The sequence below is a fragment of the Etheostoma spectabile genome, chromosome 20 (assembly GCF_008692095.1).
Source record: "Etheostoma spectabile isolate EspeVRDwgs_2016 chromosome 20, UIUC_Espe_1.0, whole genome shotgun sequence".
NCBI lineage: Eukaryota > Metazoa > Chordata > Actinopteri > Perciformes > Percidae > Etheostoma > Etheostoma spectabile.
This window is the reverse complement of record NC_045752.1, coordinates 1,921,065-1,944,383: the sequence shown is the minus strand read 5'-3', so window position 1 is coordinate 1,944,383 and position 23,319 is coordinate 1,921,065. Positions and strand designations below refer to the sequence as shown.

Here is a 23,319-nt window from a genome sequence, read left to right as displayed (position 1 = left end):
TTTGCTTGCAAAACCTCAAGGTTTAGAGTTGTTTCCAGTTGCATCCTGTGCAGAGTAGATAAAATACACCCACAGGAAACACTGAAGCACACACTCTGCTGCTTTGTGCAAATGAATCAGTCATGGTGCAGTTCTCTCTAACACTACTTCCGTTTGAGCCTTTTTGACATAAATGCACTTTTGTTAAAATTTAACATGCATTGATTGATTATTCTTTCCAATTTGCACAGAGATGCACTTAACTGAATGTACATTGCTGTGCCTCTGCAGCTGTCAATGCGCAGGCAGCAGGTCAGTGAGAAGCTGAATGAGTGGACTGTATTTAACGAAAAGTACAAGGAGATCTGCGAGTGGCTCACCAACATGGAAAGCAAGGTCTCCCAAAATGGAGACATCAGCATTGAGGAGATGATCGAGAAGCTCCGCAAGGTAAACAGAAGTACACTGTTCGTTGTTTTCAAAAATGCTGATATGGCCAAGCTACTTATAATACGTTATAATATATATATACGTTATAGCACATTTTACAGACTTGCTTCACAAGAAAATAAAAAACAAGACCCAATAAAAATAAATAAAATGACAATGGAAATTAAATATTACCATGTTGCTATCTGTGTTTTCTTTATATATAATATTTTTTAAATTGCCTTCACACTCTTTTTGGGTTGCATTGTGTCTCAGGACTACCAGGAGGAGATCACTGTGGCTGATGAGAACAAGCTGCAGCTGCACCAGCTGGGACAGCGCCTGGCTAGAGCCAGTCACAAGAGCAAAGCTGCTGAAATTGGTCAAAAACTCAACAAAGTCAGTGACCGCTGGCAACACCTTGTGGATCTTATCGGAGCCAGGTAAAGACACACATTCACACCTGAGTAGCTCAAAAGGGCTTGTACTTTGTCTCAGTACATCACAGTTTTTCAACACTTTCTGGATGTATTGCATTAGATGTGTACTGACAAAGTTGAATGGATTATGGTAATAGAGTGAAGAAGCTGAGAGAAACTCTGGTGGCCGTGCAGCAGCTGGATAAGAATATGAGCAGCCTTCGATCCTGGCTGGCCCACATTGAGACCGAGCTGTCTAAACCCATCGCCTATGACTCCTGTGACTTCCAGGAGATTCAGAGGAAACTTGATCTGCAGCAGGTAACAAAAAGCATAGTGCTGTATCAATTCTATTCTACTACAATAACATGCAACCTCAAACAAGCACTGCTCACTTTCAGAAGTTGTTGTTCACAAGGAGGTATTGAATTCTACTCTTTACTCTTTGAAGTTTTCTTCTTTTTTCTCAAATTCTCAATTTTCTCAAAGAAGCACTCATTTAATGTGACAGCTAAATCAAGAACTGTTTTGTGAATTAATACATGTTGTGGTTCTTTAATGTCAAACTATTACAGTTATTAATCAATATTGTAAACTCTTTTTCATTAAATCAACTCATCAAAAGTCATTGTTTGTATATTTCATTATAATTTACCTATTTCTCTCTCTCCCTCCCTGTGCAGCCCTTATTATTAGACTTATACTCACTCTCTCTTTCCTTTTTCTCACCACTCAGGAGCTTCAGCGTGACATTGAGAAGCACAGTACAGGAGTGGCGTCCGTACTGAATCTGTGTGAGGTGCTTTTGCACGACTGCGATGCTTGTGCCACCGATGCAGAGTGTGACTCCATCCATCAGGCGACTCGTAGCCTTGATCGCCGCTGGAGGAGCATCTGTGCCTTGTCTATGGAGAGGAGACTCAAGTAAGATGTCAGATGTTTGATGAAAACAAAAAGAGTGGATAGTATGGATGGAAAACAGGTCATTGTTATTATTGTATATCATTTTACATTTTTTCTCTGGTAGGATTGAGGAGACATGGCGTTTATGGCAGAAATTCCTAGATGACTTTGCAAGATTTGAGGAGTGGCTGGCCACTTCAGAAAAGACTGCTGCTCTGCCCAACTCCTCTGGTGTACTGTACACTATAGCCAAGGAGGAACTTAAGAAATTTGAGGTATTGCAAATGTATTCTGTGTAAATTGTGTAAAATCTAAACTGAGACAGGTCACATGATAAATATATTTTTTTTCTTGACCCAATAGATGGTGCTGTTGCTTAATACCATAATAATAAAATTGTATGTTTCTGTAGGCCTTCCAGAGGCAAGTTCACGAGAGCCTAACCCAGCTGGAGTTAATCAATAAGCAATACCGCCGCCTCGCCAGAGAAAACCGCACTGACTCTTCCTGTCGTTTGAGGGAGATGGCTCACGATGCCAATCAGCGATGGGACAACTTGCAGAAGAGGGTGGCATCCATCCTCCGCAGGCTTAAGGTACATGCATTGTTACATTCATGATTTTTTTTATTCAAATCTAAATTCATTCTTACATTTTTTTCTCACTTTTATGTTAGATCATGGTAGCATCTGTGGGATGTGTTAAACCAGTGACTAATGAAGCTTAATTTATACTACATACATTATACTTGCACCATGTAAAAGTGTAGATCATTCTAACAGCAGCATCTCTATTTCAAATGTGCAGCACTTTATTAGTCAGAGAGAGGAGTTTGAGACAGCCAGAGACGGCATCTTGGTATGGCTGACAGAGATGGACCTGCAGCTGACCAACATTGAACACTTCTCCGAGTGTGACATTCAGGCCAAGATCAAACAACTCAGGGTGGGTTTGTCTCAATGGTCCAGACCTACATGGTCTGAAAAGTATTTGGAAAGCATGCTTTCTTTCATTTATATTGATTATGTGTGTATATAGTTTTAGGTTTTGGCACTTGAGATTGTCTTGCACACTTAAGATTTTATTTCTGTAGCAGACCTTGTATCTAGCATGAAAACAGAATTTGTTCATCTGTTCTCTCCCTCCTCTGGTCCCTCAGTCGTTCCAACAGGAGATCTCCCTCACTACAGCCAAGATCGAACACATCTTCCACCAGGGAGAAGCGCTGATAGAGAAGAACGAGCCTCTTGATGCTGCTGTCATAGAGGAGGAGCTGGAAGAGCTGCAGCGCTACTGCCAGGAAGTGTTTGGTCGTGTGGAGCGCTACTACAAGAAGCTCATTCGGCTTCCTGTAAGACCAGAGATTGAGAGCATTGAGAGCAAAGATTTCACATTTCTATGTGGCTTGATTTGAGGCACCAATTAAGGGTCTAAATGTCATCTCAACTCAAATCATCAGCTCAAACTGTTGTTATGTATATGTTTTTCTTCAGCTTGCAGATGATGATACCGAAGTGTCATTCTCGGATCGCGAGCTGGAACTGGACGAGCCTGGTGATTTGTCCAGCCTACCATGGGGTGAACGTTTGGGGGATGGCTTCCTGTCACCACTGCCCTCCTCCGGCCGCTCAGTCTCCCTGGCAGCCCAGTTCCGGACTGAGCGCTCGGGCAGGGACACCCCAGCCAGCGTGGACTCCATTCCCCTGGAGTGGGACCATGACTACGACCTGAGCCGCGGGCTGGAGAGTGCCAGCAGGGCCCTGAGAGAGCAGCAGAGTGAGGAGGGAGACTTCCTCCAGCGGCCTGCATCAGCCTTGTCAGGTTAGTTTCCAAACACAGACAGCATTACATTATATTAAAGTTAAAGAGATAATTGAGACTTTTACGATCTTGTAATTGTTGGTGCATGAGCTATGATAGCTCTTTTTGAGATGTAGAAAACAGATAGTTTTAAGTAAGAGGGGAGAGCATCCTTTAATCCAGTGGTTCCCAACCTTCTGGTGAACCTTTTGTGATCCCTAAAGCAAGTTTCTAGTTGCCACATCTTGTCACAGGTTGCACAAGTCTTTGGGTTGTGATCTGTTTCACCATGTCTTAGGTCGATTTCACTTGAGTAATTTCACTTGAATAATTGTTAATAGTTGAATTGTCAATAATTCAGACTGGAACAAAAAAAATAATTCAAATATGTGTAGCAGAAAAATATTTTCTTCCTCATTGCCCAATTAATCATCTTAGAATTTCTTGCATCAGTCCAGCTGAAGTGTACTTGAGCAAGACACTAAATGTCAAACATACTAAGGTGCAGTTCAATGGCCTCCATTGGCCTTTGTTCTTCGTGAGGAGACGGAAAATAAGAGTTTATCTACAGGAACTAATTATTAGCAAAACTAAGCAAGTCCATGGCTAAAATCCAAATCATGAGCTGGGATTTGGATTTTAGCCATGGACCAAGACGTATTTGCTAATACTTGACATGGTTTATTTTAGCTGCTGGATGGGTAAGGTTTGTCACACATCAGTTTGTCACAGTGTATTTTCCTGTGACAGAAAACTGGCAAACTCCTTCTATCTCATGATGCATCAAACAAGGTTAAAAACAGCAGGTGAATACCAGGTCAAATTAGTTCATGAGGTCAAACAGTGTAATGCCACTGCTGAATGTGTGTACTGTATAATGTTTCTTCCAGATGTAGTGATCCCAGAGAGCCCAGAGGCCTATGTTAAAGTTACAGAACAAACACTGAGGTCCTCCACTGGTAGGCAACAGCAGACCTCAGCATGCCAAGTGCTTGGGGCTAGAAATAACAGCTGCACACTGAGTGACACTACACTCTAGCCTATTCACTGGCTTGGACTTTGATTTGTGTTGATTTCCTCTCTTACACACACTTTGGGCACACACTGTAATCAATGCCAACACTTTCTAACACTGGGGAATAGGGTCAATTCCATTTTTATTTTGTCAATTCACTAGTTCTGCTTTGGTTTCTAATTCAGCAGAACTGAAATGGAATTCAGCCTAACCCTTCTTTCTAAATGGCTTCCTTACTTTTGTTTGACTTGTGGTGTGCCGTGTCTCTAACCTCCTCAGATTTTTTTGATGTGCTTATTGTGTTTCAGAAAAGCATGTTGTCTTATTGTCACAATGAACAAGTCTGAACTTCTTTCTGAAGGGTTTGCAGATTTGTTTAAAGTAAACTTTTAATAGGCTCCGTTCACACAGAGGCATATCAATGCTTAAAACTCTGTATTTCAAATGAAGGATGCATTGCAAGCAGGACAGGATAACACTGCAATGAGGCTGAGTGTGTGAGGTGGAAAAAAGTTACACTTTTCAGGAAATGCGGCCACGATCACTTGTCTAACTGCAACTGGCACCATGAGTGACAAGTGTTGGGGAAATCAATCTGCATTTCTAGTTACTTCTTTAACCCATTCTTTGCTCTCCACGTCTTGTGTTTCTCTGTCTGAACGGGGTCTCATCTTTTGTTGGGTTGTAGCGAGCATTTCAATTAACCATTACAATATTTGAACATAATCTGCAAAAATAACCAGTTGAAGTTGTGTCTACAGGAGAGGCTGCCTCTACGGACTCGCATATTCACTCTCTGGATGCCAGCCGTTTCCACCTGCAGCAAACGGACAGCAGCCGCAGCCGCACACCCACAAGCACAGAACTAGATGCGTCGTATATGGGATATGTATGTGTTACTCTGAGAGCTAAATGAGGCCAAAAAAACACTTCATGAAACCTTGTTTGTTACACCGAACTGTACATAAAGTGATCATTAATTTGGTTTTGTCTACTGATATGCAGACCTAAAAACTGTTTATTTATGTTTTTAAATAATGTCCAGTCATATTTTGTTAGCTTATCACCAGTCAGTAATATTACTTTCACCGTCAGAGACTTACTTGATATACCAGTTTAAAATTCTTTGTCATAAGGTTAAATTGTATGTCTTATCTTGAAACATGTAACATAATCTGCTAACATGGATTGCACTATACAAAATAGTATGTGTAACCTGTAACCTAACACACATCCATTCTGTAGATGAGGCTGCTTGGTGAGTGCCGGGGCAATATTGACACAGTGAAGAGGATGGGCTCAGAGCTGAAGGAGGAGGAAGATGTGGTGTCTGGACTGGCAGATCCCAGTAGCTCAGAGTCTCAGACATCAGGTAGTACTGTACCCCAACCTAGTCTGCATGCATATATCCTACATTACCATACATTTAAATTCATGTATATGAAAAGTAACAATGCAAAATGGGATTCAGTGGGTGAACTTAGCTTACATAGTATGTAATCTTTTTCTTACACCCTGCAATCAAGGAGTGATTGAGCGCTGGGAGCTCCTGCAGGCTCAGGACCTCAGCAAAGAGATGCGCACAAAGCAGAACCAGCAGCAGTGGCAGCAGCTGAACTCTGACCTGAACAAAGTTTGGACTTGGCTGGGAGAGACAGAGGAAGAGCTGGAGCAGCAGCGGAGGCTGGACCTCTGCACGGATATCCAGACAATAGGGCAGTGCATCAAAAAGCTCAAGGTATTATTGTTTTCTTTTTGGTAATACATTTGCATGGCATGTTTCCTTTTAGATATGTAACATCTTCCTTTCTTTTTGTCTAAAAACATATTTAAAAATATATAATTGTAAGAATGCTGACATTATGCATTGTAAACAAATAGAATCTAGTCTTTTGCAATAAAGTGTACAACATTATTTCCATCATATTGGTTTGGTTGAATGAAAAGGGGTTTTAAAATCATTTGCCATCTCCTAATTCTATGTTGGCAATTCCTGCTACTCAATTGGCTATCTGCAAATTGATAGAAGGTTCAACATAACAACTTGATGCTTGTGTTACATCCTTTGTATGTTGCCGTGGATGATTGCATTCATTAACTTAACATTAAATGTCTACAGGAACTGCAGAAGGCGTTTGACAAACGCAAGGCTATTGTGATGTCCATCAACCTATGCAGTGCTGAGTTCATGCAGTCAGACACAGAGGAGTCCCGAGAGCTTCAAGCCAAACTGAAAGACATGAACATCCACTGGGACAAACTGGGGAGCTCACTGGACGAGTGGAGGTCTTTGTTACAGGAAGCTCTCATGCACTGTCAAGTAAGTGCCAGACATCATGATTTGATCCTCAAAATTAGGAGAGTTGTTCTGAATGTTAATGTTAGATTGTTTCATAGAGCTGTAACCACGCAGTTGAATCTCTACTTTCCTGATCCTCATCTGACTAACAGGACTTCCACGAGATGAGCCATGGGTTGCTGCTCTGGTTGGAAAACATCGACCGCAGGAGGAATGAGGTGGTTCCCATTGACCCCATCCAGGACAGTGACACTCTCCATGAGCATCATAAAACACTTACGGTACAGAACTATAGTCTTTACAGTGCATAAAAATTATCAATACGAATATAAGAATCATTCATGAGATTTTGGGTCATATTTTAACTCCCACATAAAAAGTTAGTGGCTGCTCATCCCACACCTACAGTATCTTGTCTTTCCTGTTACCAGTTACCCTCTATTGGACAGCAATTGATATATATTATTTATTTTAACTGATGATATCTCTATGTAAATTACAAATCACTGCCTTCAAAGCTGTAAAATGAATACACCAAAATAGGGTTTACTTACCAAACACTTATTTTAAGATAGTTTAGGACACTAACAGTGAGGCCAGGCAAACATAGGCATACATCCTGATTAAATGCTATGGATCAAAGTACCAAAACACCTATTCCAAATACAAGAGGAATGTATAAATAATTCTCCTCCTGCTGTTTTAGAGTTCATTTTTGTTAATTCTCAAATTAACAATCCCCACAGCAAATCCGCCAGGAGCTGCTGGACTCCCAACTCAAAGTTGCCTTGCTACAAGACATGTCCCTCCAGTTGCTGGTCAACTCTCAGGGCAGCGACTGCCTGGAGGCCAAGGAGAAGGTTCATGTTATTGGGAACCGCCTCAAACTGCTGCTAAAGGAAGTAACCCGAGACCTCAGAGAGCTTGCCAAGATTCTGGACATCACAAGCAGTCAACAGGTAAATCTTCACTTACTATATAACTGTGTGGTGTTACCTGTATGGCAATGATACTTTTTTTGAAAGAGGTTTTGTATTTACTTTGTTTTGTAAAGTAGATTTATGAAAAGTCATATAAAGATTTTGATATTGAATAAAACTGAAGACTTCAGCTTTCGTCTGTTGGGGCCAGATATTATTGTTGAAGGTCCAGATTTGGTCCGCAGGCCGCTACTTGCCTACCTGATATTTCATGCGTCTCCCTCTTGCTTTCTCTCTCTTTGTGTAAATGTTATCTTTGTCAGGATCTGTCATCTTGGTCATCTGCTGATGAGCTGGACACGTCCGGTTCCCTCAGTCCTCTATCAGGAAGGAGTACACCAAGTCGACGACGATCGGTAACGTATACGTCTACCTGTACATGCTGCTCTATGAAAAGCCAGGTGTTTGGTTGCCCCTCTGAGACACTGCATACAGCACCTTGTGCCCCAAATGCCCCGTTGAAGGCCATATTCACCACTGCCATCCCAAGATCTCTCCTCTTCTCCACACCTTTCTACACCTCCACAACCTGCTTTACACTCCCTCCCTCTAAATTCTGAACTTTTTCCAGCCTTTTTCTCTTTTTGCACGTCCTAAAGCCAATTCCCGCAAGAGAACTGGGTGATCCTTTCTTTCTAACTTTTTATTTCCTCTCTTTTTCTTGGGTGACTTTTTCAGTTCTGCCTTAGCTGTCACTTTTTCACTTTCAGTTTTTCCACACTAAAAACAAATTCTTTCCTACAAAACGTTTTTTCCCCCAATAGACTTTCCTCTAACTTCTACTCACTCTCCTTTTTTTGTGATCCCTGTAGTGTTATTCCTCTATCATGAACCTGCTAAATGTACAAAAGGAGCCTAGAAACTGTGGTTTTATGATGTAGAAAGCCTGATATCATATTTGTTTAATATTGTAGGCTACAGGAATGAGAAAGCAATATTTTTTGCATCAGTATTGATTTATTATGTATCTTAATATCATTCCAAATAAGCATGTCGCTGCTTATATTCTGTGTATGTTACTAAATGCCACTGTTATCAAGAAGTCCATGCATCATATTGCATAATTTGTAGCTCCCTATTTGCAATCAGTTTGTTGCATCACTTCAAAGTAGTCGTGCACTTTGAAAAGCCAGATTCCTTGTTATCATGGGTTACAAAATCTACCTTCACATATGATTTTGTTGCTGCTCTTCTTTCATTTTGGGATTTCTTTTCATCGGTAGCTTTGTCTTGATTTGCCTGGACTGAAACATACTTTCTTTCTTTTACCCACCGCCCCTCCCCTGTTCATTGCAAACAGCAACGGGGCAAATGTAGTCTGTCACAGCCTGGACCCTCTGTGAGCAGTCCTCACCACAGGTACCTTTCTCTCGGTTTCTAGCACAACCAGAAGATAATGGAACTCATCAGCCCATGATGCACTTGGAAGCCGATTTATGCTTTCTAATCCTCCCCAACAACAGCTGTGTTTTTAACGAATGAAAAAAAATCCCAATTTCAGTTTTTGATTAGCAGCTCATGATAGTGAATTCCATCATCTTCTGTAAGTCTAGATGCTCTGTGTAGGCTCTGTGATGAGGTGCAATGCAGCCCACACATCCTTGATAAAAGAGTTTCACAAGGGATGGTGCAAGGCCTCTTTTCCACCAATGTCCGTGGCTGCTTAATATCGCTAACCAGAGGGCATTTCTTACGTATAACAAAAATATTTCTCTATATCTAATACTCCCTCATTGTTACTGAGCTCTCACACACACACACCACACACACACACACACACACACAGACACACACACACACACACCCTTTTTCTCAAATGGCGGAGACAGTAATTGTCTGCAATGAACAATGCAAAGGCTGCAGTTTCTCTTTCTTTCTTCTCTCTTTTGCTATCTCAATCTTTTGTGTGTGACATTTCTTCTGCTGCTGCTATCTCACCAACTATCCACCATCTCTCCCCTCCTCGGTCTGTCATCTGTGAGTCTCAGGTCTCCATTTGTGAAGTGGTAAGGGGCACTTTTGGTAACAACGTAGGACAACCTGAGTGTAAATCATACATCATTAATGTCCATGCATTCCTGGAGTCAGGGATCACTTTAATGCAATACATTTAGAGAGTACAGCAGGCCTTTTATCCTCTTTGTTTAAGGAAATAAATCAATTGTTTTTTCACATTAGGTAGGTGTGAGTAAGTTTCTTAACAATAATTACCTTTAACTGACCGTGGCTTCTAAACTTTGAGGCTGAAAGAAGACCCTAACCCTTAACTGAGGATGATGACTGTAAAGAATACAATTAAACAGTATGACACTGGGAAATATGCTTATTTGTTTTCTGTCTGGGAGCTGTCTCTGTTAGAACTGGCTAGCTGTTTCTCCCTGCTTCAAGACCTATGCTAAGCTCGGCTAACCCTCTTCTGGCTCTAGCTTCCTATTTAACACACAGAATCAACTCTCAGCAAGAAAGCAAATTAATGTATTTCCCAAACTATTCCTTTTAAAAAAGTTTAGCTAAACCTCGTCAAAGATGCTGTTTCTAATTGCCGTGCTGTTCTTGCCTCGGCATGCTTTGCACTTTTCAACAGAACTTTCAAAAAGTCCTTTAAAAGATTATCTGATTATTCAGCTGATACTTGCAGCATGCCTTTTGTCTTTTGTCCTAACATCCTTCGCAAAGGAATGCAAGCTCACATATAAAATGTATTTGTTTGTGCCAGGATTGTACAGTATGTATGCTTTTGTGACTGTCTTTGCACTTGTGTTTATCTGCCCAGTCTCAGTCAGCATGTAGATCACAGTGTGAAACATTGTCCCAACATTGCTATGAACTGTGTTGGCAATGTTTTTTGAATACAGCATGGTGCTTATAAGCATATCATGCAGTTCCCCCAGTCGCTGAACTGAGATCTTATTTGGATGGAAAATTGGTAGATAACACCTAAACAATGAAGCCGTACGTAGTGAAGAATATTAGATTACGGAGTTCAAGTGAAGTTTGTTTTTTGAATTAGACTAATTTAAATTTAAATTTCGTTATGGGAAAGGAAAACACATTTTAGGTGGCTTTTATAATGAGATTAAACAAGTCTAAAAGGAGGGATTCAGATAACCAAACAGATAGCAGGCGTAACTTAACGTCAGTCTGTGCTGTGTTGTGAATGCGTGTGTGTGTGTGAGCAGGTCTCGCAGCGACGCTGGATCCGTTTCCTTCCCTTTTGATCCGGAGACATCGGTGGCTCGTAGGTCCTCGTTTCTGTGGCGCGTCCTCTGGGTCGCTCTGCCTCTACAGCTCTTACTGCTCCTGTTAGTGATCTTTGCCTTCCTGCTGCCAATGACTGAGGAGGACTACTGTTCTCAATCCAACAACTTTGCTCATTCCTTCTATCCGATGCTCAGCTACACTAACGGACCACCTCCTGTGTAGGCTGGCTGTAAGAGCGTTCCTTTACAGTATTCTTGCAGCAGTATGACTAGAATTGGAATCTTGTTGATATCCTTAACAGTAAAAGGTCGATCATGTTTGGAGCAAAAAACTGATCTTGGTCATCCATTAGTTCTGCAGAAAAACCGCTGCCATCTACAGTTAATATCTTTGTGTGTAGCACATAGGATCCAGCATACCACTATGTTACTCTGTGTAATGCTGTGTTGATTAAGGAGCATCTTTGGTGTAACTAAACTGAAGACACTGTTTTTGCCCACGGGGGACATTACTGGATGAATGAACTGAAGATCAACTCAGTGGCATAAATGTTGTATTTCTCTAAAGAGATCTGTCAGTGGACAGCACCAAAGTTTAATGCTGACATATAGCCTGTGAATTTGCTTGTAACTGGAAAAATTGTTAACTAAAACAAAAAAAACATTTAATATATATTACATTGCAATTATTTTTTTACCTGTATTTTGGCATGCAGTTCTGATCTTTGCTTTTATTTACTTACATCTTTCTGTTTGTTCATTTTAACTTGAATTGATTCATGTAATGTTCATTTAAGCCAAGTCGTGTGTTTTAATATCAAAGCCAGACACATTTCAAGAGTTTAATCTTCAACATCAGTCACCCATGGTCTTTATACATTTTGCTGTTTTATTTTTTAAACAAAATATGACTTTACGATTGAGAATTATGACATATAGAGCTATTGTATATTTTGTATGACCGTCAGTTCACTATCAAATGTATAACGGTCCAGGATTATTTAACGTGTACAAAGTTGTTAAAAGAATTAATATGAAAAATGGATGTATATGCAACCATCAAAAACAATGAATGCCAAATCCCCACATTGATATTTGTCTTTTATTTGTTTTGATGTGATTTTACATGTATGTTATTTGTTCAGTGAATCATTGGTAAATCATACTAGGAAAACATGGTGTTTGATACATTATGGATTCTGCATTTAAAATACTTTTTAAGCCACTATAATACAGTACCATTTTAAATGCAGTTTGGCTTAAGTGTAATCTATAAATCTAGGCTTTGTGAAGGGGAAGTGCATCCTCTGGATAAGCAGACCTGGAAGTAGAAAGATCCAAGGAGGAGCTGTCAGGAAGGTTCTGGATTTGGGGGAAATGAGGCCTCTGGTGAGTAGGACAGTGCCAGGGCATATTAACGTGATGATGAAGGTGGTGATGGTGATGATGAGCGTGAAGAAGGTTTTCCAGTAATTTGATGATTTCATAATTTGGAAGAGCTAGGGATGTGGCATCCAGACCCAACATCTGAGAAACAACCATCCGGAAATCCAACAACTGAGAAAATGGACAAAAAAAATGTTGATATTAATTTAAAAACCGTAATATCAGTACAGAAAAATACTTTGCAGATCTACAACGTGAGACAGGAGCATTGGAGAGGGACAAGCAGATTAAAAGTTGCAGAAGAAAACTCCCGCACACTGTCTAACTTGCAAAAAATATTTTAAGTTTAATAATAGGCAACGTTTCTGTACTAGACCGTCTTCAGGCATGAACATAATATCCCCATTTGAATCTCTTTCTTTGTTTGGGTGTTGAAGTACATTTCATACTCATCATCATCCCCTCACCTCTCTCTCCCTCTCAGACAGCTGGGCCAGGCTCTGTCTGAGGGTGCTGAGTTGTTGCTGGTCCTCTCTGGTCTTCATCTCTTGGTTCTGCAGGTCTGAGCTCACTGTGTTCAGCTTCTTCTCCACCTTAGTCTTCCCGTCCACCAGCTGATCCAGCCTCTTTTTCTGCTCCTGCATGGTCTGACTCTGTTCCATGACTTTCAACTTGGCACGTCAGACAGAGGTGTTCAGTGAAGCAACTGTTATTCAATGGCTTTATTGCTCTTGAATACTTTGATACTTAAAAAATATACATAGTTTGTTAGAACCAACTTGCTTTACATAATCTGTGCACAGTTACAACGCATTACCTCCTTTCACCCACACATACACAGACATAAACATAAATATAGGATATCTTATGAGGTGAAAAGGCCTCTGGAGTTGCTTTTTTGGGTCTGAAACCCTCTCCCCTCTACCTTGAGCTCATTGGTGTGGGACAGCTGGGCCTTGAGCTCAGTGTTGGACAGCTTGGTAGTCTTCAGCTCTCCTTGGAGACGCTCCAGTTTTTTCTGCAGCCTCCTGACCTCCAGATGAGCATCATCTCGTTGCAGCGCTGATCGATTCCTCTTCTCCTCCTCCAGCTCGGACATCTTCTTCCTCAGGAACTGGATGTGGAGTCCTTTGCTCTCTAGTTGGTCTTTCTGTGACTTATACTGTTGGGAAGAGGAATACTATTACATGTGTATTGTCAGTCATGCCAACACAACAACTATTTTGCATTTGTGCATTTGGAAAGGAAATTTTCCAAACTACTGAAATAAAAGACACGTATCTAACTCTGCACACTTTTAGAAGCTAACAATTGGTTATTTAAAGCCCTTTGTAATATATAAAGAGAAATACATACAGTAATGATAATAATTTAGCTCCAGTAATAACAGCACTACATATTTGTGTAGCCTACCTTTCGCTGTAGACTGTAGGTCAGACTTTTGCTCTCCACCAAAGCACTTGTCTCTTGTTTAAGAAGCTGTTCTACACGTGACAGGATGAGTTTTAGCCTCATGTCAAAGCTTAGATCCACAGCAATACTGTCAACCTTCATTGTCTCAGACAGCTGTTCCAGGAACTCTTCATACTGTTAAAAAAAGTGAAATCGATATATTTCATAGGACGAAAACCCTGTTACTGTAACTTAATCTCTCCTGACTTTACTCACATGCTGTTTGCTGTGTCTCAGCCCATCACGATGCATATCTGCTGCCAACAGTTCAGTCTCCAGACCTCGCAGCCTCTCCCTCAGGTCCTGGACTTGCTGCTCTGCAAGCTGAGCCCTCTGCAGTGCACTGTGCTGGAGCTCCGTCTGCTCGCTCAGCTCCCCAGAGACATGGCACAGTCTGGCCTCCATCTCTGACAAAGACTACCTCCATAAATGTAGTAAGGATGCTAGTATTTATCTTAAAGTAGGAGTGCCTCTTTAAGACAGAAACCCAAGATGTATTGCAATGTGCATGTGGAGACAAGTGTTGTAAAGTAACTAAATACATTTACTCCAGTGATATACTTAAGTAAATTTTATCTGTACTTGTTCTTTACTTGAGTATTTTAATTTCATGCTACTTGTACCTGACTGCATTTTTTTGACAAATGTAGTTAGTTACTTTGCAGATCAATATTTAAATCTATAAACATATAAAATTCATGTTATACGTAAATTAAACCACCCAACAGTATATAAAATGAGTAAAATTGGCTCCACCGCAGCCAGCTACAATATTAAAATGCTGCTTACATGTTAATGCACCAGAATTAATAATAGTCACTGAAAATAGTACCTATTTAAAGAAGTGAGAATACGTTACATACAGCTATGACATGTTTCAGTTCATCGCCTCATAGGGCCAAAACTTATAGTAAAAAAAGTACTTCATTGTGAAACCAATAGGTTTCGACTTAGGGACTTTATAAGAACCTGGTTGGTCTCACAATAAAGTTGTTTAACATTAACATAAGTTGTATTGACTTTTTAAGACTTATTTCCTTTCTCCGTCAACCTGGAAGTAGGTGAAGTTGTGTCAGAAGTCCCTACTCTGATCCCTCACCTTATTGCAGAGGTTATCTAATTGGTGTAAAACATCTTCCTCTGTGGGCAGGATGACATTCTCAGACTTCCGCTGCAGCAGGCCTGCCACCTTTTTCAGGAATATCTGTAGTTTCTCCTCAGCTGCCTGGGTCTCTCCTTGGCTGTAATGTAGCTTTCTTTCAAGCTCCTCCACTTGTTTCTCCAAACATTGGGACTCTCGCCTAGTTGCCTCGATGACTCTCTTGCTGGCGTCAAGCCTCTCCATTAGGGTTCCCTTCTCCATCTCAACACTCTTCCTTCCCACCACCAGACCGTCTAGCTCCTGAAAGAGGTAAAAACACCACAAAGAGTCACACCATACAATGTTGGGATGTCTATATTACACAGTTAAAAACTTACACATGGGGGGGGATGTTTACAGACTCATTTCAGTATTTATATGCTCAATTTGACTACTATTAAACTATCAAAATAAATCAATAAAAGATTGACTATTTACCCACCAAAATTTATTCCATCATGTGTGGAAAAGGCTAAAACATTTATTTCAATATCACTGGAACAGTCCCAGAAACTCATCTTTTGGTGTCAGGACATAATTTGTAATTTGTTAATAATGTGTACTGCCAACTAATTGTAGTAATAAACTTTGTTAGGCGAGTTTAAAAGCTGTGTAAGTACCTCTTTGAGGGAATCGAGTGCTGCTGCGCTGCTGGCAGCCTTCCTCCTCTCTCGGTCCAGCTCTGCCACCAGCCTTAGCACCGTCTCTCTGCTGGCTTTACACTCTACCTCACAGGACTTCACACTCTCCTCCAAAACAGCGATCCTCATCTTCAGCCTCTCCCTCTCATGAGACTGGTCCACATAACAATTAAAAGAGCATTAAAAAGTTACTATAAATTGTAGCACATTTTTACATCATAAATTAAAACTTGCCAACATTAGGTGCAGATAAGTTCATGCCCAATAACAGTAAATAAATAATTTTGTTTTGGCACAGCCTACCTCATCAGGGTTTTCCATAACTTCCATAAGTAAAAATTCTTGCAGGGGAAGTGAATACAGCAGAGACTTGTCTCTGTTTTAAGAAGTCTCCTGGCAACACCAAACACATGCTTTACCAGGCTCCACCAGAGTGGGAGCTGTAGCTGAGAAAGTCTGACATCTGGAAACTATCAATACCACACAAAAACCAAAATACAATTTATAGCTTATCAAGTATTTAACAAGTCAATGAAACATAAGATCAAACAGTAAAAGATCAAAAATATGAAGCTGATGAAACTGCAAGGTGTTGTTTAGATTAGATTAGATTAGATTAGATTAGATTAGATTATACTTTATTTATCCCACGACGGGGAAATTCTGTCGTTACAAGTAGCAGCATAGCAGCAACAGCAAAAAACAAAAAAACAAAACAATAACACACAAACAAGTAAGCACGAAAGAAATACAAGGCAAGAAATACAAGGCAAGAAATACAGGCAAGAAATAGACAATGAAAATATGGTAGACTGAGTAAGTAAAATGCCGTCAAACAAAAGGAATTTTAAAGTGCGGTTGCCATGATAAGAGAAACAATATTGCGGTGTAAGTGACGTTAAAAATTAAGTTGAATGTGTAATTAGAGCAAAGAAGCAAGAGTCGGTAGCATAATTTAAATTATATTAACCTGAGACCATAAATATTGAAAAGTAAGTACTTGTAATAAAATAATATAAATACCAATATTAAAGATAAACAGAAAGTGTGTGATGTAGATGGGAGAAAAACAGGAACAGAAACTACAACACTATCAGGTAGTGCAGGTGTTGTAGAGTCTGACAGCGGCCGGGATGAAGGACCTGCGGTACCTCTCCTTCTTACACCGTGGGTGTATCAGTTTGCTGCTGAAGGAGCTGCTCAGGGACCCCACAGTGTCATGTAGGGGGTGAGAGGTGTTGTCCATGATGGATGTCAGCTTGACTAACATCCTCCTCTCCCCTACTTCCTCTATGGGGTCCAGAGGATAGTCCAGGACAGAGCTCGCTCTCCTGATCAGTCTATTGAGTCTGCTCCTGTCCCAGTCCGAGCTGCCCCCCCTCCAGCAGACCACAGCGTAGAGGATGGCAGAGGCCACCACAGAGTCAAAGAAGGTCCTGAGGAGAGTCCTACACACTCCAAAGGACCTGAGTCTCCTCAGCAGATGGAGGCGACTCTGGCCCTTCTTGTAGAGTGCTTGGGTGTTATCAGTCCAGTTCAGTTTATTGTTTAGGTGAACACCCAGGAATTTGTAGCTCTCCACTACATCAATGTCCAATCCCTGGATGCTCACCGGTGAGAAAGGGGATGTTTTCCTCCTGAAGTCGACTATCATCTCCTTTGTCTTGCTGGTGTTAAGATGAAGCTGGTTGAGCTCACACCAGCTGACAAAGTCCTTGATAACCGACCTGTATTCCAGATCGTTCCCCTCAGAGACACAACCAACAACGGCTGTGTCATCAGAGAACTTCTGGATGTGGCAGTGGGTGGTGTTGTGTGTGAAGTCCGAGGTGTAGAGGGTGAAAAGGAAGGGGGAGAGCACCGGTTTAGACCTTCAGGTAGCTCTTCCAACTCATCGTTGCATTGTCTGAAGTTGTTCATGCCTTCGCTATGAATAGTTACATGTAGACTGCATGGCATGTTACAGTCTGTCATCTACCAGGCATGATGGTAGTCAGTTTGTTACTTTCTGCGTTGCATTGCGGAATGATAATTAAAGTAGACCAACTGTGTGTAATAACTAATAAAGTATGGACACAGAGTGTAAATTGTAATTTCCCCATTGGGGATCTATAAACAGATTAAAATTTAAAAAAATAATTAAAATGAATGGATACAGTCAGTCTCATTTAAGAATTGAGGAAATGCAACAATGACAGACACAATAAATAGTGGACTTTAAACTGAACCCCTAAAATGAGGCATAGTCTATACTTGACCCTTTTCTCAGTGTGGACATGAGTGTTTTTAAGGAGAGGTGAAAATATTCACAATTTGAAAAGAAAAAAGCAAATAAAGAAAGAAAAGTCTGAAAAAAATAACAATCCAACAAGGTGGTCTCTACCTGCAGGTTGGACACTGCTGGTCAATTCAATATTTCAAATATAAATAAATAAATATACACATATATTTTAGGAGGGCATTTTTTGTCTTTATTGGACAACAAAAAGTCAGGAGCCACACCCCTAGTAAATTATATTTGATATAACAAAAAAACCTAAACCTAAATATGGCCATGTGATTTTAGGGGTACACAACGTAGGAAGACTTATGTTATTATTATAATAATTTAATAATTAATAAAAAAATATTGCTACAGCACCTAACTTGCGCAGGTGTTTGTGCCCTTGTCTTGTGCCTGTCTGTGTGTGTGTCTGTTTCTGCGTGTGTTGTTTTGTCTCCTTCCGTCACGTCTTTCCTCTGTTTAATCATTTGGAAAAAATTGTAATAAATATTTTTTATATATTTATTTTAAAAAGCCCCTCCTGGCTACAACCATAACAACAGTCTATGGCAACTATACCCTGTGTAATGTGTATTAGGCTAAAAACGCAGCAATAGACAACGTGCCAGCCTGCCAGTCACTATCCGGGGCACACAAACACCGCTGTGACGTCGCCTTAAAACAGGAAATAGGCAGTAAAAACCTTTATTAGCAAATACAAACACGCCTCCTCTCCTAGGTCTGTCATTCCATTAGCAAGCTAGCTTAAAGTCCACAGTTATATTTGTAACATGCTCAATATAACTGCCGCTTTCTGACACGTTTAATCCTTGTTAAATTCGACTCGTGTAAAATCTCTTCATTTTCATTTACCGGTAAGCTAACAACGGCTAACGGCCACATTTCAGCGAATTGGTCACGTTAGTAGCACGTTAACCACCTCTGTTAATTGTGCTTAAACTATCCCGAGATATAGGACGGTAATTGTGTTTTGTGTGTTATTCACAAAGTGCATTTAATAAGGACAAATTGTGACACGATTAACTCGTTTTCAAAACTACTTTTTGGGTTACTGGTGTGGCTGTTTATAGCTAGCTAAAGTCGTAAAGGTCAGTTTAGCTTGTTTTGGCTCCTAACATTAGATTTAAGATGTCTCAAATTACATATTTAAGTTTTCTAATATATACAGTTTTTTGTTTTACAGAGTTTTAATGCATGCAATGTTGAATTAGAGCATAACATCTGGTGCATTACGGCCAGCTGTTAACTGTGTTGCAGCCCACCTGTACAGCTGTCTATGGGAAGATGCTTCTCCGGACGTTGTGGTCCAGATTGGGAGCTCAGCTGCACGTAGAAAGGAAACCAGTCTTCATCTGTGCCTCTGCCCGTCTCTCCCAGTCTATCCAAACACAGTATGAATCCAAAACCAGGACTTACTTAAACTGGTCTGGCCTAAGGATCAGTCACAACACTCTTCATCAACAGCAGACGCATACAAGACATGTTCTGCCTGTTTTAGTTGGATTTAAAAGTCTTTCCAGCAATTTTTTGTGTGACCCTGGGATGCTGAGTAAATATGGAAGTGGACAGAAGCGTTTTTATTCCCCTGATCTTGTGAAGTCAGTGTTAAAACCAAGTTTAAAACCAGCAGCGGTGCCTGGAAAAAGGGTTCCCAAAGGACCAAGAACAAAACAACCTTCTAGAGCCAATCAGCCTTCCCTAAATGTGGACGAGGTGATTCAGCCAGTTGTCAAATGCATGACTGATCTTTTTAAGTGTTGATTTACACGTCTTTTTGTTTTAATGATTATTTCTTCCCTGTGTTTCTCGGTAGGATATGATGCAATGTATTGCCTTTGCGACAGCAGATCAGTATCATTTGCCAACGCTTTGTCACGACTTGGTAAGCCACGGCTTCCATGAGATGGATTTACCAAGAGGTGATGTTAAAAAATTATTCATAGATTATAACTTTCCAGGGAGTTAGATGTGATATATGCTGCTTGGAACAGATAAAACATTTTATGACAATCATGTTTTAATTTCAGATGCCTCAAATGTGCTGGTGATAAGCACAGACATGGCTGCAAAACCAGATGACGACGCTCTAATGGTCTTCTTCAGGTAGAAATAAAGTAGTCTGTTTTCAAAGTACTGTATGTATGTATGTATGTATGTATGTATGTATGTATTGGCAATAGTGTTTAAAAAATGTAAAAGATACCCAACCTTAGTTACAGTGGTTTTTGACTTTCTCTATCTAAAATTAAAGGGAAGGTTCTGTCGTTTTCTGGAATGTTGAAGAGAAAACGGTAACCATACTATATATATTTTATTAAGTATAATATTTCAGTAATTGTAATTCTTGTTTATTTTTCGACTGTAGCATATGAATTTGGTAAATTATTTTTTTTCTGTCTTTACAGTTGAAAAGGGTGATGAGAATATTGGAACATCATGAGATCCAGCCCTATGAAGTAGCACTAGTCCACTGGGAAAATGAGGAGATTAACTACACTGTTGGAGAGTATGTTGTACTTCACTCACTCAATCTTGGTTTTGTTTATTTGTACTTTGAGACTTTCTTTAGTTTTTGTTAAATGAATTAAGTTCTTTCTTCTTCAGGGGAAACACAAAGCTTGAACGCGGCAACTTTATTCTGAGTGACAAGATGGATCAACATGAAGCTGTTCTGGAGAAATTTGCATTTTCAAATGCACTATGTTTGTCAGGTGAGAACTTGTACTATAAATCACAAGGATTTATGTTGTTATGTCACATAACGATAAGTAGTAGCAGTGTTCTCAGCCTCTCAAAAGTGTAACCCTGTCCTTTCTTTTCCAGTGAAGCTGGCGATATGGGAAGTGTTTTTAGACAACTTTGTAGAGTCAATTCAAACCATTCCAGAGGTACAGTGGACACTTAACAGCAATCACAAATAAATTGTGAATAATTGATTATATGTAATGGTTGTTTGTGCGCAAGGTAGATCATTCATCAGTGCTCCCATTAATGCTAATGTCCTAATCTATTTTTTTTCCTCAGACACTTAAGTCTGGCAAAAGAGTTAAGTTGTCCTCTGCAGAGGTTATGAAGAAGATAGGCGAGCTTTTCACATTAAGGTAAATTAGCAGTTAATCCAGAAGGATCTGCAACTTTTTCCTTCTTTTTTTTCCAGTGGTTTCAGCTTTGAACCTCAGATTTGTATTTGTTTTTGTCAATTCAGTTTGTGTCTGCCATGTTATCAATAACAGAAATGTTTTGACGTACTCATGTATTGTTGCAGTTGCCACTCACTGTTATGTCAGTTTCTACACTCAATATACAATGTCTAAACAACTCAAGCTTTAAGAAATCCTATCAAGTATTTGCAATTGCAAAAACTATTGTAGGTTTACTGTTGTATTGTCATACTCCAAGATGACAGACTCTGTTTAAAGCCTTTGTTTTTACGTCCTCCTCTGACAGACACTGTATAAACCTGAGATCTGACCTGCTCATCACACCTGATTTCTACTGGGACCGAGAAAACCTGGAAAAGCTTTACGATAAGACCTGCCAGTTCCTCAGCATCAATCGTAGAGTCAATGTAAATAAAGCTGCTCCACAAAATAATGTTTACCGTAGTTGTAATAAAAATTGTAAGAGGCTCATGCTCATTTGTTTCTGATCTAGAAAGATTTTCTGTGTGTTTAGGTTGTGAATGAGAAGCTGGAACATTGTACACAGCTGACAGATCTGATGAGGAGCCACCTCAGTGAAAAGCACAGCTTGAGGTTGGAGTGGATGATAATTATCCTCATTGCTATTGAGGTAAGTAAATATAAGAGATCATCTGTGCCCTTTGTTTTTAACGTTTATTCATCACACAAACCTAGCATCTACACCTTGCAAACAATCTTCCAGTGTTGGACAATTGGCTAGTCCACTTGAGTTATTTCATTAACTAATGCAGTGCCTGTTCAAGACGTGCTTCTTTGAAGAGGTCCATTTGCTTGGCCTCCAGTATGGCTAATTGAAATAATTTACAGAAGGACCCCAAAGCAACCCAACTGTATACTACTCACCTATGGTGTACTTCAACCTCAGAAGAGAACATTGTACTGTTAAATTATCCGGACAGAGAAGATTTTACTCGCAACAAAATACCACAGAGAAAATATGATGCAATATTATTCATTAAACTACCATATTCAGCATTATATTAGAGTTGAAAACTCCTGCTTAAGAGATGTTAAGTCAATTTAAATGCATTGTGCTGATGCCTCTTTTTGACTCTTCACTTTATTATTCATTTGTTTTAGCCTACTGTTAATAGTTTTTACTAGTATGGTAGTATTACTTCACTTCACAACTTATTACATTTTAGTTGATGAAAAGTCATTACGTTTAGTACAACAACAAAAAAATTCTCCCTGAGTTTTGTCAGTTCTTTTTACAAAGGATATTTGACCCAGGAATAAACCTATCAGATTATATTTAACATTTCAGTTTTCTAGTCTCGCTAAAACCAGTTATTTATTTATATATATATATATATATATATATATATATATATATATAATTTTTTCCAACTGTTTTCACATAAGATTTTATCTGATATACAGTACCTTTTATGAAAAACAGTTGAATACCAACATTTCACCTGTTCAACTGACTTTGGCAGTAGAAAACTGACACTGAACTCTCCTATTGTAATAACAGATATGTAAGATAACTTAATAGGCTTGTTTACTTTATTAGATTGTTTCTTCAGGTAAAATGCTTAGTCTTTTTAAGTTGGATAACATTACAACTATTAAATGTTTTTCTTATAGGTTATGTTTGAACTTGCAAAAATGATCTTCTAATCTGCTACTCCAACAATGCACACATCTTTAAAGGACACTTGGAGCTGCAAAGGAAGAATGCTGCACTATGCAAAGGTACCATAGAAGTGATATGTTACAATGTTTTCTGGAATCAGCTGAAATCGAGAAGCAGACGTGAATATTATATGGATACATTTTTTACCAATACTTTGCTGTTTTGCTGAATATGATGTCTTATGGGTCTGTGGACTTGTTGGGATCACCTGAGCATACAGAAATCTTTTGTTTGCTGAATATATGTGTTTAACAAGGTACATTTAATTTTTACATTATTTGCAAATGTCAATGAATTGTTTTCAGTGTGAAAGATAGTGTTTTTTAGAGGAACGCAGAGACTCCCTACGGATTCTTGTGACTGAAACACCAGCGGTAGAAAAAAGACAAGACATCAGTATCAAGTTCAAGAACTTAAACTGTGAGTTCTGTGTTAAAAGATGCAATAAAGTGTTTTAAATGTTTGTCAGTTATGTTTTAGTGTTTCATGTAAAATATCAACTTAGTAATTATTAGTTCGGTGGAATGTCCAAAACTAATTATGGTCA

General features: G+C 39.6%; 3 protein-coding genes across 9 annotated transcripts in view; 2 read left to right on the top strand and 1 right to left on the bottom strand.

The window, feature by feature from the left end:
* The window catches only part of syne1b (spectrin repeat containing, nuclear envelope 1b), an 83,122-nt gene extending 71,190 nt beyond the window's left edge, over positions 1-11,932 (top strand). For 3 of the 4 annotated variants that reach the window (XM_032500789.1, XM_032500790.1, XM_032500787.1), the window contains 19 exons: positions 271-429; positions 685-851; positions 986-1,148; positions 1,564-1,751; positions 1,855-2,005; positions 2,143-2,325; positions 2,537-2,674; positions 2,889-3,080; positions 3,223-3,550; positions 4,420-4,488; positions 5,306-5,433; positions 5,790-5,916; positions 6,071-6,282; positions 6,664-6,864; positions 6,996-7,124; positions 7,590-7,802; positions 8,087-8,179; positions 9,124-9,182; positions 11,003-11,932. In XM_032500789.1, the coding sequence (XP_032356680.1) occupies positions 271-429; positions 685-851; positions 986-1,148; positions 1,564-1,751; positions 1,855-2,005; positions 2,143-2,325; positions 2,537-2,674; positions 2,889-3,080; positions 3,223-3,550; positions 4,420-4,488; positions 5,306-5,433; positions 5,790-5,916; positions 6,071-6,282; positions 6,664-6,864; positions 6,996-7,124; positions 7,590-7,802; positions 8,087-8,179; positions 9,124-9,182; positions 11,003-11,246 (3,144 nt within the window). In that variant the 3' untranslated portion in view covers positions 11,247-11,932. The remainder of the gene's footprint in view (positions 1-270; positions 430-684; positions 852-985; positions 1,149-1,563; positions 1,752-1,854; positions 2,006-2,142; positions 2,326-2,536; positions 2,675-2,888; positions 3,081-3,222; positions 3,551-4,419; positions 4,489-5,305; positions 5,434-5,789; positions 5,917-6,070; positions 6,283-6,663; positions 6,865-6,995; positions 7,125-7,589; positions 7,803-8,086; positions 8,180-9,123; positions 9,183-11,002) is intronic. The other variant, XM_032500788.1, reaches the window with a different exon arrangement.
* ccdc170 (coiled-coil domain containing 170) lies at positions 9,619-16,184 on the bottom strand. 2 transcript variants are annotated; one of them, XM_032500853.1, is made up of 8 exons: positions 15,947-16,184; positions 15,623-15,796; positions 14,961-15,263; positions 14,078-14,278; positions 13,823-13,996; positions 13,335-13,571; positions 12,877-13,080; positions 9,619-9,716 (listed from the first exon to the last, which is right to left on the bottom strand). In XM_032500853.1, exons 1-8 carry the CDS (start codon positions 15,971-15,973, stop codon positions 9,636-9,638), a joined length of 1,401 nt encoding a protein of 466 aa, XP_032356744.1. In that variant the 5' UTR covers positions 15,974-16,184; the 3' UTR covers positions 9,619-9,635. The 2 variants fall into 2 exon arrangements, with proteins under 2 accessions (XP_032356744.1, XP_032356743.1); XM_032500852.1 differs by lacking the exon at positions 9,619-9,716 and adding an exon at positions 12,207-12,580 and having other exon boundaries at positions 15,947-16,181.
* Positions 16,185-18,580: 2,396 nt separating this feature from the next.
* Positions 18,581-23,269, top strand: rmnd1 (required for meiotic nuclear division 1 homolog). 3 transcript variants are annotated; one of them, XM_032500862.1, is made up of 12 exons: positions 18,581-18,781; positions 19,185-19,640; positions 19,741-19,846; positions 19,955-20,030; positions 20,179-20,218; positions 20,333-20,433; positions 20,532-20,638; positions 20,751-20,815; positions 20,952-21,028; positions 21,375-21,495; positions 21,603-21,719; positions 22,724-23,269. In XM_032500862.1, the coding sequence occupies exons 2-12, from the start codon at positions 19,212-19,214 to the stop codon at positions 22,754-22,756; spliced, it is 1,272 nt and encodes a 423-aa protein (XP_032356753.1). In that variant the 5' UTR covers positions 18,581-18,781; positions 19,185-19,211; the 3' UTR covers positions 22,757-23,269. The 3 variants fall into 3 exon arrangements, with proteins under 3 accessions (XP_032356753.1, XP_032356755.1, XP_032356754.1); XM_032500864.1 differs by having other exon boundaries at positions 18,589-18,781; positions 19,167-19,640; XM_032500863.1 differs by having other exon boundaries at positions 18,590-19,015.
* Positions 23,270-23,319: the final 50 nt, after the last annotated feature.